A 14,262-nucleotide genomic window follows, 5' to 3' on the forward strand; every position below is an offset into this window, starting at 1 on the left:
CAGTGTGGGGTGCTGGCTTGGCCAGGCCAGTTCTCGGGGACACACAGGGTGTGCGGGGAGGGGGGCCAGTGGGTCAACACCAGCTTGGGCAGAGCTGCAGGTGGAGGGAGGGGCCAGAGAGGCTCCAGCAGGGGTGAAGGAGAGCAGGTGCCACCTTTGGGGCCCGTCGCCTCCTGCATCAGCCAAGGACGCGGGTTCCAGTTTCAGGCGGGTTTTGCCCCTTCACCCCTGGGCCAGGAAGGTCTCTGGGTCACAGTAGCAGCCGGGAGTTGGGCTGGGGGCTGGGGGCGGGCGGGGCGGGGCCTAGCAGAAGAGTTTGAGGAAGCAGTTCTGACAGTAAGGCTTGTCGTTCTGCTCCTTGAAGGTGCCCTTGTTGAGCTGCTTCAGGCAGAAGGCACAGACGAAGTGCTCCGGGTGGAACTTCTTGGCCATGGCGGTGATGCAGCGGCCCGTGATGGGCTTCTGGCAGCCAGAGCAGAGTGAGCCGCGCCGCTCATGGTAGTGCACCTCACAGTAGGGCTGCCCGTCATGCTCGAAGAAGCTGCCGTTTACGAAGGGCGTGAAGCACTCCTGCCGTCAGAAGAGGGGCGAGGCGCGGGAAGGGGGCTCAGTGAGCTGTCCCTTCAGGCTGGGACGGGGTGGCCAGGGGCGGGAAACATCCTGGCCCTCGGGAATGCCTACTAGCTAAGCATTCCCTGTGTGCGGAGTGCTGGAGTGCTGTGCTAAATGCTTCTCTCTCTCTCCTGATTGAGGCAAGGGAAGCATACAAGTGACTAGTTCAGGGTCACACAGCCTGCAGTCAAAGCACTGGTCTCAGTCCTGTGCTCAGAACCAGAAGGCTGTCGTGGTACCCAAGAGCCTGGCGCCGCAAAGGGGTTCTGTGGTCAAAGTCTGCATCCTAGATCCTAGATTGGAGACTTGCATGCACATTTGGGTATAAAGGCTCTGAGAAGTCCTGCAGTGAACAGTGTGTTTCCCAAATGCATTAATCAGACTGCCCTTGCTGAAGCCCAAATATTACCCTGTGGGGCCCTGGTGTCTCCCAGAATACACTGTGGACACCACCGCCTGTTTCTACTGAGGCTGCAAAATACCTGTATTACTTATTTACTTCTCATGTTCGCTTTCCCCAGGTACAACCACCCCAGGGCCTCTCGCACGATTGGGCTGGAGAACATGTCTCCCTGATCCCAACCTCATACAAGCCCTGTCCCAGAACCTAGTGGACTTGAGGAACCTTGCCCCTCACCTGCTCTCCTGCTCCACCCCACGAGGCCTCGCTCTGGGTTGAGAGCACACACCAAGGTGGCCCTTGCCTTCTCGCTGCTGCTCACCCCCTCCAGCCACGCATGGGGGTGCAGGGGGGCTCCTTACCCGGCACACGAAGCACTCGGGGTGCCACAAGGTGTTGAGGGCCGAGATGTAGTTCTCCAGGATGGCCCGGGCACAGCCGCCACACTTGGGTGCAAACATGTCAAAATAATCCTTCCGGCAGTAAGCCTTGCCGTCTTTCTCATGGAATCCTGGGGTGGGGTTGTGGGCGGACTTAGGGCTTGATGCAGCCTCCTCCCTGACTCCAGCATCAAAGGACTCCCCTCCTCACCCCTCCCAGGAGGTAGTGGGTGAGACAGGTAGGTAGTCAGTACCTTCAGGACCGAAGAAGGCCCCACACTGGGCACAGAAGAAGTGTTCAGGGTGCCACGTCCGGTCGAGGGCGGTCACCACTTTCTGTGAAAGGAGCATGTGGGGTCAGAGCCAAGCCTCTTGCCCCATACTGCAGACCCCATGACGGGGACTAGGGAAAGGCCACTGGCCCCCAACTCAGCCACCCAGGGGAAGAGCAACCACTCCCAAGATGGCAGTCGCAGTACTGTGCTGTTAATGCCACTAAGAAGGAAGATCTCTTCAGGGATGACATGCCAAACACTGTCTCCTGGACCCTCACAGGGGGTGCAGCGCACAGCTTCTGCTGTGATCTCCACGTAAAAGGAAAGACACTTAAGCTCAGAGAGGCTAAGCACTTCCTAACATCACACAGCACAGAGCGAGGGATCCGTGCTCACCTCTGGTCATCTGATCACACTCCTAACCCGGGAATCCAGGATGGGAGGGAGGGGAGCTGCCTGATGAACAGGAGATATGCTCTGGGCTCAGGCCTGGGTTTGAGTCCCAGTGTCCTAGTTGCTAAGGAGCCCTGGTGCTGGTGGCACAGTGGTTAAGTCCTCAGCTGCTAACAAAGGCTGGCGGTCTGAAGAGTCCTACTCTGTCCTTTCGGGTTGCTATAGTCAGGCCCAATGGCAGCAGGTCGGGTGCTGGCCCTTGGAGGTGCCCCCCGCCCCACCATGCCCCCCAAGGACTCACATCCAGGATGGGGCCATTGCAGTAGTAGCAGCGTGGCGAGAACAGGCTGTGGTAGTCCCTCTCACAGTAGGGCTGGCCGTCCCTCTCGAAGAAGTTCCGGGACCCGATCTCCTCCTGGCAGTGGGTGCAGACAAAGTGCTCCGGGTGCCACGTCTTCCCCATGGCGGTCACGACCTGGGGCGGGACACAAAATGTGGTTCCAGGCCAAGAAGCACAGGTCCTCGAGCCCACCTGTCCCCCTCTGGCCCCCACCACCCACACCCCCAGTCACCTGCCCGGCGATGGGTTTCTTGCAGGCCCCGCAGACCCCTTTGGCAACCGTGGCCACCCCCAGTTTGTTCAAGTCGGACTGCAGGCTGCCCAGCATGCTGTCGAGCTGGCTTCCGGGCTTCGGGGGGCCCCCGGGGGGAGAGCTGCTCCCCGCCTTCCCCTGGGCCATGAACTGTAAAGACAAGGAGAGGGCTGGTCAGGACTTCAGGGCGCAGGTGTCTCGTGGCGTCGAGGGCTTTTCTCCCTTCTGGACAGGTGAGGTGACAGGCAGAGGAGCTGCCGTCTCCGGGGACATGAAGAGCCAGTCGGTGGGGCGTCAGATGGACAGACAGAGGGGCTTGCTACTGGCCCTTGGCGAGAGGAGGAACTCTTGGTACTGGCGGGATGAACAAACCCGAGGACAACAGGACCCGTGGGAAGCTAGGCTCCCAGCCTTGGCACTGACCCCTCCCTCGTCTCGCCCTTGACCGCTCTGCCTGCCGTCTGGAGCCCAGCTGGCCGCCCAGCACAGCTCTCCATCCGCTCTCTGCTCCAGGCTCTGGGTCTTAAATGGGGCACAAAAGAGAATGAAAACATTTTTGAACGTTGAGAAAGAAGAGGAGACCTTGTCTTTGGGATGATTCACAAAAGGGAGCACAGGATGAGAAATGAGGGTTCCTCCCCACAGGCAGTGTGGAAATCGAGAGAAGCAGGCTAGAGAGGAAGGTAGAGAGAGGTCCAGGGAGAGAGGGAGAGGCAGGGGGGGAATCCAGCCGGGGCCGGCAGCCAGGACAGGTGGGCAGGGACCAGGGGCAGAGGCCTCTTCAGGCACCCGGCCTGGGCTGGCGGGAGGCGGGCTTCTGTTCCGGAACGGCCTCTGGACACAGGCCTGGGACAGTGCCCAGGGGCTGTTGGGAAGGGACAGATAGAAGGGAACCCCCACAGAGGGGCAAGAGGGCCGCTGACCCCGATGAGGGGGCATGAGCACCAGGTGACGTGAAGCTCCAGGGTCCAGAGCTCAGGAAGGACTGTGGCACTGTGCTGGGGCTGGCGTGTGGAGGGGACAGGGATGCTAGCATGCATGTCAGGGCTCAGGCATCAGGACAAGGGCAGGGAGGGTGGCACCAGGGCCAGGGAGGCCTGCCTGCACTGGGGGGAAGAGCGGGTCCTCGTCGGTTTGGCAGGCCACAGACCTCAGAGCGGGCCTCACGGTGTGGGGCCCAGGGGTGGGAAGGGCGGGGCCCTGTGCAGCCTCATCGAGGGAGGCACTGTCCCCCACACTCTGGACCCCAGGAGAGCCCCAGGTGCGAGCTGAGGGTCCCGGTGGAGGGGGAGCAGGCAGGCCAGGCAAGGGAGAGGAGCTGCAGGCCGAGGCGTCTCTGTGATGCTGGAGCAAAGGGACAGGAGGAGGAGAAGGAGAGGCCAGGACAGAGACGGTTCTTCTCAGGGGGACAGGAGAGCCAGGAGGGAAGACAACCTGGGAAGAAAGGGGGGACAGAGGTGAGGAGGACAGAAGAGAGCAGCTCAGGGACAGGGGTGCAGAGAGGTGGTGTCGTCCCCAGGCCCCCCAGCACCGAGGCCGATGCCACCGTCACAAGACCCATCTTCCCTCCAGCCAGCGGTGGGGCCAGGAGGACTCTGGGCACTGCTGCCCCACCCAGTGGCCCTGGCCTCCTCCCTGCTACCTTTTCCACAAGCTGCCCCCCAGCCCGCCTCCCGAGCGGCTGCACAGTGATGATGACGCCCTCGGTCAGCCAGTCCTCCTCCGAGGGCCCTGCTGCCACTGCCGCTTCCTCGGCCTCCGGCCGGATGCCCAGCCGACCCTGCAGCTCTGCGATGAGCCGCTCCTGGGAGGGCGTCCTGCTCAGGGTGGCAGGGTCCAGCCGGCGGCGGGGGGAGGGCTCCCGGGACATGGGGTGTGCGTGGCCTGTCTCCCGGCTCCTCCTGATCACAGAGCGAATCTGAGGGGTGGGGAGGGATGCTGTCACAGGCCCACTCGGGGGCTCCTGCCCCAGGCTGCTCAGTCCACACTCAGGCACCCTGGTCAGGGGGGAAGAGGAGGCTGGAGAAACACACCAGACAAGAGCCAAGCTGAGGTGGTGGTGGAGGCAGGGACAGGCCTTAGAGACCATTGACCCAAGGCAAGACACTCATATAAATACCAGGGGCCTCAGCTTCTCCATCCTGAAAATGGGGCAATAATATCTTCTGGATCTACATCACAGGGTTACCAGGGCAACAAACAGTGTCTTCTGGATCTACCTCACAGGGTTACCACAAGAATCGCTTGAGAGGATGTAAGTGGAAGATCTTAAAAGGAATAGAGGTTTTTTTCTTTTCTTTTCTTTCCTTTTTTCATTTGTAATACAAAATGCAGTCTTTTCTTCCAGTAAAGCTTTTAACCAGTTTTTGTTTTCATACGTGAATGCTTCTGTTTCCAGTTTATACATAACCTCTTGGTTGATAGTATCTTATTTTGTTTTTTAATTGTTGAAAGGGCATGAACTGTAATCAAGCAAGAAGCCAATAACAACATTGTAACATCGGCGGTCACTTCCTGAGGGACTCTGAGCTGTATTCTAGGCACTTCTCAGGCATGATCTCACTTCATCCTCCAGACAACCTCGGGGGCAAACATTCTATTACCACCCCCATTTTAAAGATGAGAAAACTGAGGCGGCCCAAATATTGGAGGCATGGTTTGTATCCAGGTGTCTCCGATTCCAAAACTCGTGCTTTGAACCACTTCACACACACCAGGATGTCAGAGGCAGCCCTTCTAAAGAAGAAAGCCGCCAGCGAGCAGGAGGTGGGCTGGGGTCCAGAACCTGCTGCGGAGCCCTGGCGGTCAGGGACGCGGCCACAACTCTGGGACGTGCTGCCCAGTGGCCATGCATGAAGGGGTGGCAGCATGCAGTTAGGAGGAGCGGGAAGGACCCAGCCACATGCAGGTCCGCTGAGTACCAAGCGCAGCAGCCATGCAAGCTAGCGCCTGCCTGGCCAGAGGTGGAAATCCTCTTGGTGGTGGTGGGTGTGTCCATGACCGTGACACAGGGAAGCTCCGTGGGATCCAGCTTGGTCTCGGAAGCAGCCGTGGCGGCACCCACTGCAGCATCCCCTGAGCTCCGTGGGATCTCGGGTCCCCGGCTTGAGCTGCTCAGGCCTCCCCTCTTGGGGGTCTCTCCACCTGGCTGCTCCTTCGGGTCTGGTGCAGGGAAGCCCAGTTCTGGACTCCCTGGCTCTGGCCTTGCCTTCTCCTTCCACAGCCCATGCTCCTCTGGTAGACTCCACGTATCTGGGAAGATGGCGTGGCGGTCCACAGCCACGACAGCTGGCTCAGTTACTTCCTGTAAGGTGTGTGCAGTGCCATGGGGAATCTCGGGCCTGGGCGCCTCCAAAGCCCACACAGCCACAGCCTCCTCTGGGCGCAAAGTGTTGGCCAGCAGTGGCTGGGTGTGTCCAGGCTCCTGGGGGCCTAAGTACCCAACTTGGGGAGGAGAGTGGCCCGGAGGAGCCCTGGAGAGCTCACCCTTGAAGTTCTGTGTGTCCCTAAAGAGGTGTTCCCTCCAAACACAAGCCTGGCTCTCCGTCCCCAGAGAACCCTCTGCGGAGGGAGCCCTTGAGTTGGGAGTATCTGGCGTCCCCTCAAGATCACTGAGGGGCATAGGAGATAGAAGGCCCCGGCCATTGCCAGTGTCCTCGATGCACAGGACCTCCAGGGTGTGGCCGCAGCCTCGAGGGGAGGGTTCAAAGGTGGGAGGCAGAGGTACAGAGGGTGTGGGAGGAGAAGCAAGTGTGTGGTATGGGGATGGAGCTGAGAGGGGCAGGGGCCCCTGGTAGCTCAGGGCCACAGCCGAAGAGCTGGTCTGGAGAAGGAGAGAGACAAAGGCAGAAGGGAGGGGAGAGGGGTGGAAGAGAAGGGAGGGGAGGGGAGGAGAGGTGAGACTGAGACAGGCTGCTCACGCAGGGTGGGCTTGCCCAGGGGTGGCGGCGGCTCAAAGAGCCCACATGTGCATTAACCAAGAGACCTGCGAAGCTTAAGCATGAGTACTGCCCCCTGAAGAATACACTGGCCCCAAAGACGGCTGCTGCCTTGGGGCCCACAAGCTTGGCTCCCATCATGAAGCCAGCGGAAAGCAGCTGCCACACTGTGTCTGTGGAGCTAGCCTAGCACCAGTCAGAGCAGGTGGGAGGGAGGGAAGGGTGAAGTGGACAGGTGAGGGGATAAGGCTGGGGAGACAGGTGACCAGGGAGGCCAGCTCAGGGCACAGACTGAGCAGAGGCAGCCACAAGCGGCTGCCCTGCTCTGCTCAGACCTCGCCTCGAGCCTCGCCTGTGTCCCTTCCAGACACCCCCAGCTTTCCTCCTGCACACAGTGGCTTGCTCTGGGGCACAGCTAGGAGCAGCAGGGTCTCTCCTCCCCGAGCATCGGACCCCGGCCAGTCCATCTCAGGAAGCAACCACAGCCTTAATAAGGGCACCAGGGTAGGGCTCTCTGAGACCAATGCCTGAACCAACCTACTGGCTGCTGACTGGGGCTGCTCTGAAGCCCTGTGACTGGGAGCTGGAGCCACAGCAGCCAAGAGTCACAGCCTCGGGTTCCACGCTGCCCCCGGCCAGGCGCCTACCCTCCGCCACTAAACCCCAGCTGCAGGGAAGCTAGAAGGCATCATCAGGGCCAAGGGCATGTGGACCCCATTTCCCTTCTCATCTTCCCTAAGTCAGGCCCCAGCGGTCTCTAGCAGGCCACGTGGAAGGCTGAAGTCAGCAACCGCCAGAGAGTCCTGTCAATATCAATCCCCCTGGAGGTGCTGCCGGCAGACACTGCCTCCTCTAAATAAAACATCTCGGCCTGGCAGGGCCGGGGAGGCGGAAGCAGAGAGGCAGGGTGGCTCATGCAGGACCGGCCTGGGAGCCTGAGAGTGAGGATTCCCACAGAACAAGCAGAGGAAGAAGGGACGGTGGTCAAGGAGGCCCATGGGCACAGGAGGCCAGAGGCAGAAAGAATAAGGACGGGTCGAGGACAGCTAGCATGGGAGACAGGGCTCCGGGGCAAATGATCTCTCAGGCACGGGATCCCAGGCCCCACAAGGCCCAGCAGGGAACAGCCTCCCCCACTGAGAGCATCCTCAACACAGAGCCCTTTGTCTGAGCCTCTGGGTGGCTGGGAGCGCCCAGGCGGCAGGAATGTCCTTGCTGAGGACAGTCCTGCCTTCAGTGGTGGCTGGGGCGGCACAGTCCCCACGCAGCCTGGCCTCCCTCCCGCCCTTGTATCCTGGTGAGGCCACAGCACATGGGGCCTTGACTCAGGCCTGAGGCACCAAGTGCTAGGGGCCGAGTTCCAGCTACTCACACCGAGGCAAGGGAGGGGAGGATGGGGGGGAGCAGGAGCACAGCATGGAGGGCAGGGGGCACAGTGCACCTTAAAATCCGACAGTGAGGCCATCAGCTCGTCCAGCTCGCGGGTGGCCGAGGAGGCCGAGATGCGTGTCTGCTGCTGGCTGGAGGTGACTCGCTGTGGGCTGCTCATCTCGCCCTGGTTCACCGTGATCGCGGGGCTACGGGGCAGTCGTGGCGTCAGCAGGGGCCCTGGGGCGCAGCCCCGCGCTTCCGCAGAGAGACCCACCCCACCTTCCCCAACGTCAGGGAAGCCCACCAGCCCCCACTCTCTCCTGGGGACTTGTCATTGGAGAGGTTGTCAGCCAGGGGACAGAGCTCTGAGGTGACCTAACTTGTGAGAAGAGAGGCAGCTTCATGGTCCCTGTCCTAGGAAGATCCCTGACCGTCCTGCCCAGGTTAAAGTTCAAGACACCCTGCGTGTTTCCTCCACAACAACCGTTCACAGATGTGAGGACTGTTTCACAACACACAATAACAACAGTAATAAGAACTAACGCTGACTAACAATTTACTGTCTGTGTTACAGGCTGTGTGCCAGAAAGCACTCCTAGGGCTACATGTATGACTGGTTTAACCTTCATACATAGGGGGTCTTACCCCATTTTCCAGAAGGGAAAACTAAGACTTAATAGGCTTAGTAAGTAGTAGAGCCAAGCCTTGAACCCCAGGGCATGGCTCCACAGCCTGTTATTAACTACAAAGCTCCAGGTGCTCTCAGCTTGCATAGTGTCTGTCTCTTCTGACTGGGGACAGCCCTGTGAAGGCAGAGATGGTGCCCTGTGACTCCCTGCTATCCCCTCCTAGTGCCTGCTCCAGACATCTGTGCACCAGGGTAAGTGTGGGGGCCCCGTGCCCAGGGGCTGGCTGGGCAGCACCTTCCTTGGCCTGAGGACAACGTGTGGACACTCACACAGGGCTGGGGGCCTGAGGACAGCGTGTGGACACTCACACAGGGCTGGGCACAGAGCTCTCCAGTTCGTCCAACAGGCTCTCCACGCTGGGCCTCACGTCCTCCAGGCCCCGACCACCATTCCGCTTGGGCTTCTCTTTCGTCAGGGGCCCAGCTTTGCCTCCCAGGGGGCTGTTGTTCTCCGGGATACCATAGTGTGGGCTCAGGGCCGCAGGCAGCGGGGGGCTGGAGTTGGCCTCACCTGGTGTGTGTGTGGGGGGAGAATGCTCAGCCCTGGAGTCTTCTGAGACCCAGAGGACCCAGTGGGCCCGGGGGTCTGGCGGGCCCCCCGCCCCGGGACCCAGTCCCACCTGCAGGGAAGCCGGAGGGGTTATGCTGCACGGCGTTTAGCTCCAGCAGCAGGCGGTCGAGCTCCGAGAGGTTGCTGCCCAGGGAGGAACTCATCACGGTGGGGGAAGGCTCAGCTGACTTCTGCTTGTTGGGGAAGCTTCGGGAGGCAGGGAAAAGACAGTGAGAGGAGCTCCCCGGCCTTGGACTGGTGGCCCCCAAATTCTCAGGAGAATGAGGTGGAGCGGGTAAGAAGTCTGTCCCAAAAAGAGGACAGAGTGGGGAGCGGCTGTGTCGGGACACAGGGGAGGAAGGAAGTCTTGCCTCAGGCCCTCCTCCACCCAGCAGCGCGGCCACTGCGGGGAGGTGGCAGCAATGGGCCATCGGAGGCATCTGGGGTTCCCCAGGAGCCTCTGCGTGAAACCTCTCTTCCCAAGGGCCCCTGAGGCAGTGGCCCCACCTGCTCCCTGGCCACCCGCCCTGCCCAGCACCACCCAAGGAGGCGCCCAAGGAGGCGGGCAGGGGCCTGAAGGGGCCGGGCTGCACCTGTACACGTGCTCCTCCTCGCCTGCTCGGGAGCACGGAGAGCGGAGGGTGCTCTGGGGCGTGGGGCCACTGGAGGCAGACAGAGGTGATGCGGACAACGGCTGCAGGAAGGAGAACGCCAAGGCTGGGTGGGAGAGAGCCTCGCCGGAGCAACAGGGGCCGAGTCACCCCTAGCTCCTGCTCACAGCCAGTCTCACCAGGGAATTTCCGCAGCCTCGCTGGGAGACTGGTGATTAAGACCTGGTTCACTGCCCCCACCCTGCCTCACGTGGTAGGTGGCAGAACAGCATCCAGTGGGGGCCTCTCCTCCCAGTCCCCAAGTCCATTCCTCCCATCGCTCCCCAGACCCCTGCCAGACGAGCTCCTTTTGCCCTAAGGTCTCTGGGAGCTTCCCAGCCAGTCCCCATCTTACCTGCTGATGGATGAATCGGGGGCCGCCGGGCTGCCACTGGTCTAAAGGGTCAAGGATGGTGCCATTGAGGGCCTCGATGGATGGGGGTGGGGGGACCGGGGGTGGCACAGAAATCTCCTGGTAGGTGTGGTTTCCAGTTGGGTATGAGTAGGGGGTCTCCTCGGACAAAAACACAGGCCGTTTGGAGATGTGGGAGGTGGTGGACTCCAAGTCCGCCAGCAGGGCGTCTGCAAAGAGAAGGTGGCGTAAGAACCAGGAACCTGGTGCCACCGGCAGAGCTCTCCCCGCCTGCACCCCAGGAGTTAATGACTTCTGAGCACTTGCCCCACCCAGGGAGAAATGACCAGCCTCGGGCCAGGGAGACACCAGGCCCAGGAAGGTGGCAAGCAGCAGCTCCCGAGGCGAGCCTCTTCCGGCCGGAACCCAAGACGGCAAGTGCCCTGGAGACTCCAGGCTGCCCTACGAAGCACCCTACCCGGGGAGACGGCACCACCGTCCTCTCCCGATAGGGCTGGCGGCTGGCTAGCTGTGCGGGAGACACTCCTGCCTGGAACTCGGCACCCTCAGCTCCGCAGGGCAGCAGGGGGAAGGGGCGGGCGGGAGGGGCCCCACGTCATGGGGAGGCACCCGGGCAGTGCCAGGCCCTCACCCAGGTTCCCAGAGCTCAGGCTTTCCCAGCACCCAGACCGAGGGGGCACCTGGGGTGCTGCCTGCCCTTCTGACCATGAAGAAGCCGACCCCCAGCCTCCGAGCCCCTCCTGAGCCTCCAGCTGTGGGGTGAGGTGTGTGGGGAGGTGGGGCTGGAATGAGGCCGGTGCAGTGGTCCCCACCCCCGCGGGCGAGCCGGGGTGGGGGGGCAGGACTGCTCTGTCGGCTGTTTCTGCAGAAGCCTGGCAAGCAGCCCGGCCCCAGAGGCTCCAGGGCCCCACGATCCGCCTTTTAACGGCAGCAAGGGAGCCGAACGGGCCCTCGAGTGAGAGCTTCCATTACCCTGATGGGGGGTGGGGGCCGGATCTCCCCAGCCTCCAGACCACAGGGTGCAGTTGGAAGGGCAGGGGTAGGACCTGCAGCCCCCCACCTCACCCCACGGCCCAGGAGGCTGGGCCCAAGCCACACCTCATTCCTGCGTGCTTGCAGCCTTCCTCACTCCTGGTGCCCCGTGACGTCCTGGGGTTGGGGAACCCCCATCCCTCAAGGAGAATCATCAGAAGAGCAAAGGCTGAATCGACCCCATTTACTCTTAGCAGGTACTGGGCTGCACTTCGCATGTGTGGCCTCAGTGAAGCCTCTGCATACCCCCTGAAGGTGGAATTCCAATCCCCGCTTACACAGGAGGGAATGAGCTTTGAGATGGTGAGTGGCAGGACTATGGGACTCCTTCTGAAGCCTCAGACCCCCGAAACCGACCTGCTGCGGGGGCTGTACCCCAAGATGATGTCATACTTAAATGGCACAACTTCCCGAAGGTTGGGACCTGGGCTCGGAGGGCTCCAGCCAGTCAGAGCCTTCCTCATGGCCCTGGCCCCACCAGGTCCTCACCTACAGGAAGGCAGAAGGAAGCAAGGACCACACCTGGGGCCCCAGGCTCTGGGCCACCCCTTCTTCCAGCAGCCTGTCCTGCCTTCCTAAAAGCCCCACCGCACCTACCCCAGGCTCCTGCCCAGATGGTCAGAGAAGAAGCTTGTCCTAAGGGCCAGGGACCTCAGGGCCAGCAGCCCAGCACACATCTCCTGACTTCCTTGAAGGATCAGTTCCTGCAGCCCCCTCCCCCTCCAGGGCCCTGGAGGAGGACGGACTTCCTCTCTAGCAAACAGGAACTAGAGGGAGTCAGCGTGCATCTAGGTAACTGGAAAAGGAACGTGTCCAGGGCCAACCCCAGTGGCCTTGCACAGCCACACCTGCTGCCTTGGCTCCACACTGTCTCCATTTCCTCTGAGCCCAGCCCAGCAAGGGCCAGGTGCCTCCTTCTCCATCAGGGGCAGAGGGCTCCCAGATCAAACAATGCACACACCTGCTCACAAGGACAGGAGCAGCCAGGGTTCCTGAACCACCGCCAGGTGCGGGAGTCTCACTTGTTACTTCCCTGTATCCCCACAGCGACACTAGCACCAACCCACTGCCATCAGGTAGATTCTAACTCATAGTGACAGAGCAGAACAGCCCCAAAGGGTTTCCAAGGCTGTAAATCTTTATGGAACCAGATGCCTTATCTTTCTTCTGTGGAGTGGCTAGTGGGTTCGAACCAATGACCTTTTGCTTAGCAGCTGAATGTTTTAACCACTGCACCACCAGTGCAGTGGTTGGCTGCTAGCACAGACATTTCTAAAACTTGGCTCTGAGAGACCAAGTCAGGTCCCCACACTGCAAGAGCTGGTTTTAGGAACAAAGCTGAGAGCCGAATTCAGGTCCCCTGGGCTGCAAAGTACTCCATGGAAGATGAATGGTTAACCCTCCCTGTCAAACCTTCTGAACCAGGGACTCCACTGCCTTCACATCACACGCCTGCACCCCATCGCCCCTGAGGTAACTCTAACTCAAGTCTAGTTGGTGTATTATTTCAACCGGCTCTTTTCAACAGTTAGTCCACCTGTTGGTCCAAGAGCATGATCCTGTGGGACAGAGACAAAAGGTCACTAGTTGTAGAGTTGGGCTAGACCTGAGTTCAAGTCCCAGTTCCTCTAGCTACCATCCCACAGCCATAAAGCAAACTTCTTATCTGCGCCTCAGTTTCCTTGGGAAATTGGGGTGAACAACTCCTCCTACCTCCGGCCCTGGCATTTGTACAGGATAAATTAAACAAATAATAGGAAAAAAATAAAGAAAAACCAAACCTGTTTCTATGGAGTCACTCTGACCCACAGCAAGCCATGTGCCACAGAGCAGAACCACCCCATAGGGTTGACTTGGCTGCAATCTTTACAGAAGCACACTGGCAGGCCTTTCTTCCACAGCGACACTGGATTCCAACTGTTTTGGTTAAAAGACAAGGGCAAACCATCTGCTCCTCTCAGGGACTGTTTACTCGGGACAGCAGATGTTAAAGACATTGGTAACTACACATGTCAATTGTATCTGCTTTGCAAAATTCAGGGGAAAAAAGATGGTCCTCTAAGGAGAACAGGGTGCAATGCAAGTCCTGGCTCAGCCTCCCACGTGTTGTAGAATCAGATAACACATGAAAAGCGCAACAAGGAAGTGCATCATCAAGTGTCATTCAAAGTGAAGTATGTGGAGCTGTCCAGGAGAAGGCCCTGTATTTTCCATTATTTCCAATGTCTGAGTGAGGGGCCCCCAGCAGGTCCATGCACACCGGCACAGGGTCTCTGTTTTTCTGCATAGCTTCCTCCTCTTTCCCTGCCTTGAGTCCTTGCCTAGTAGCCTGGACAGGACTTCGTGTCCTTGTCCCACAAGACCCCCACATACCCCTCTGGGAGGGGACCCAGGAATGAAGGCGGCTGCCCAGGGGTCGACTCTGAGGCTTCACTTTGGATTCCTGTGGGTGCAAATGCCTGCTATCTCCTGCAGGTTGCATAGTGATCCCCGGCCAAAGTCTCCTTGGAAGCGAGGTGAACTCCTCCCCTGGCTGAGTAAACAGAGCTAGCAGACCTAGGCTGCATGAAGGTACACACTTGCAGGCAGAGCCCCAGGCCAGAGGTGAAGGGTCTCCCAGTTTTAAGCTACATACACCCCCTTGCACCCAGCTCTAAACACCCTCAGGGCAGGCCCAGAAATTCCTTCTTGTACTCCACGGAAGGCACTGGGCAGCCCACCTCCAGAGAATACGGTACCCACTTGAGCGCTGCAAGACCACAAACACATGCTCCCCTTCTAGCATGTTCAGGGGCACAGTTCAGATACCTGCCTAAAAGGGGTCGCGGCTCCCTCAATTCAGGCTTGAGAAGGGCCCCCACTTCCCGAAGATTCTGAGTCCAGGCCTGAGTCCCTCAGGACATGTCAGAGCTGCCAGGGTCAGTCAAGTCCCCATCCCCCCACCCCTATAGGGGGGGGGGGAGCTTGCCCTGGGGCTTCCCACATCTTTTTTCCTATCTCTTTTTTT

The 14,262-nt window shown here is 60.0% G+C and overlaps 1 protein-coding gene across 1 annotated transcript; it reads right to left on the reverse strand.

The window, feature by feature from the left end:
• Nucleotides 1-303: 303 nt before the first annotated feature.
• PXN (paxillin) lies at nucleotides 304-11,719 on the reverse strand. Its single transcript, XM_042780615.1, has 15 exons — nucleotides 11,613-11,719; nucleotides 10,206-10,614; nucleotides 9,794-9,894; nucleotides 9,271-9,407; nucleotides 8,960-9,161; nucleotides 8,033-8,168; nucleotides 5,607-6,476; nucleotides 4,296-4,571; nucleotides 3,755-4,087; nucleotides 3,077-3,175; nucleotides 2,633-2,803; nucleotides 2,362-2,535; nucleotides 1,647-1,728; nucleotides 1,375-1,523; nucleotides 304-570 (listed from the first exon to the last, which is right to left on the reverse strand). Exons 1-15 carry the CDS (start codon nucleotides 11,717-11,719, stop codon nucleotides 304-306), a joined length of 3,513 nt encoding a protein of 1,170 aa, XP_042636549.1.
• Between the last annotated feature and the right edge of the window lie 2,543 nt (nucleotides 11,720-14,262).

This window comes from Orycteropus afer, unplaced genomic scaffold (assembly GCF_000298275.1).
Source record: "Orycteropus afer afer isolate SDZICR_OR568_19922 unplaced genomic scaffold, OryAfe1.0 scaffold00048, whole genome shotgun sequence".
NCBI lineage: Eukaryota > Metazoa > Chordata > Mammalia > Tubulidentata > Orycteropodidae > Orycteropus > Orycteropus afer.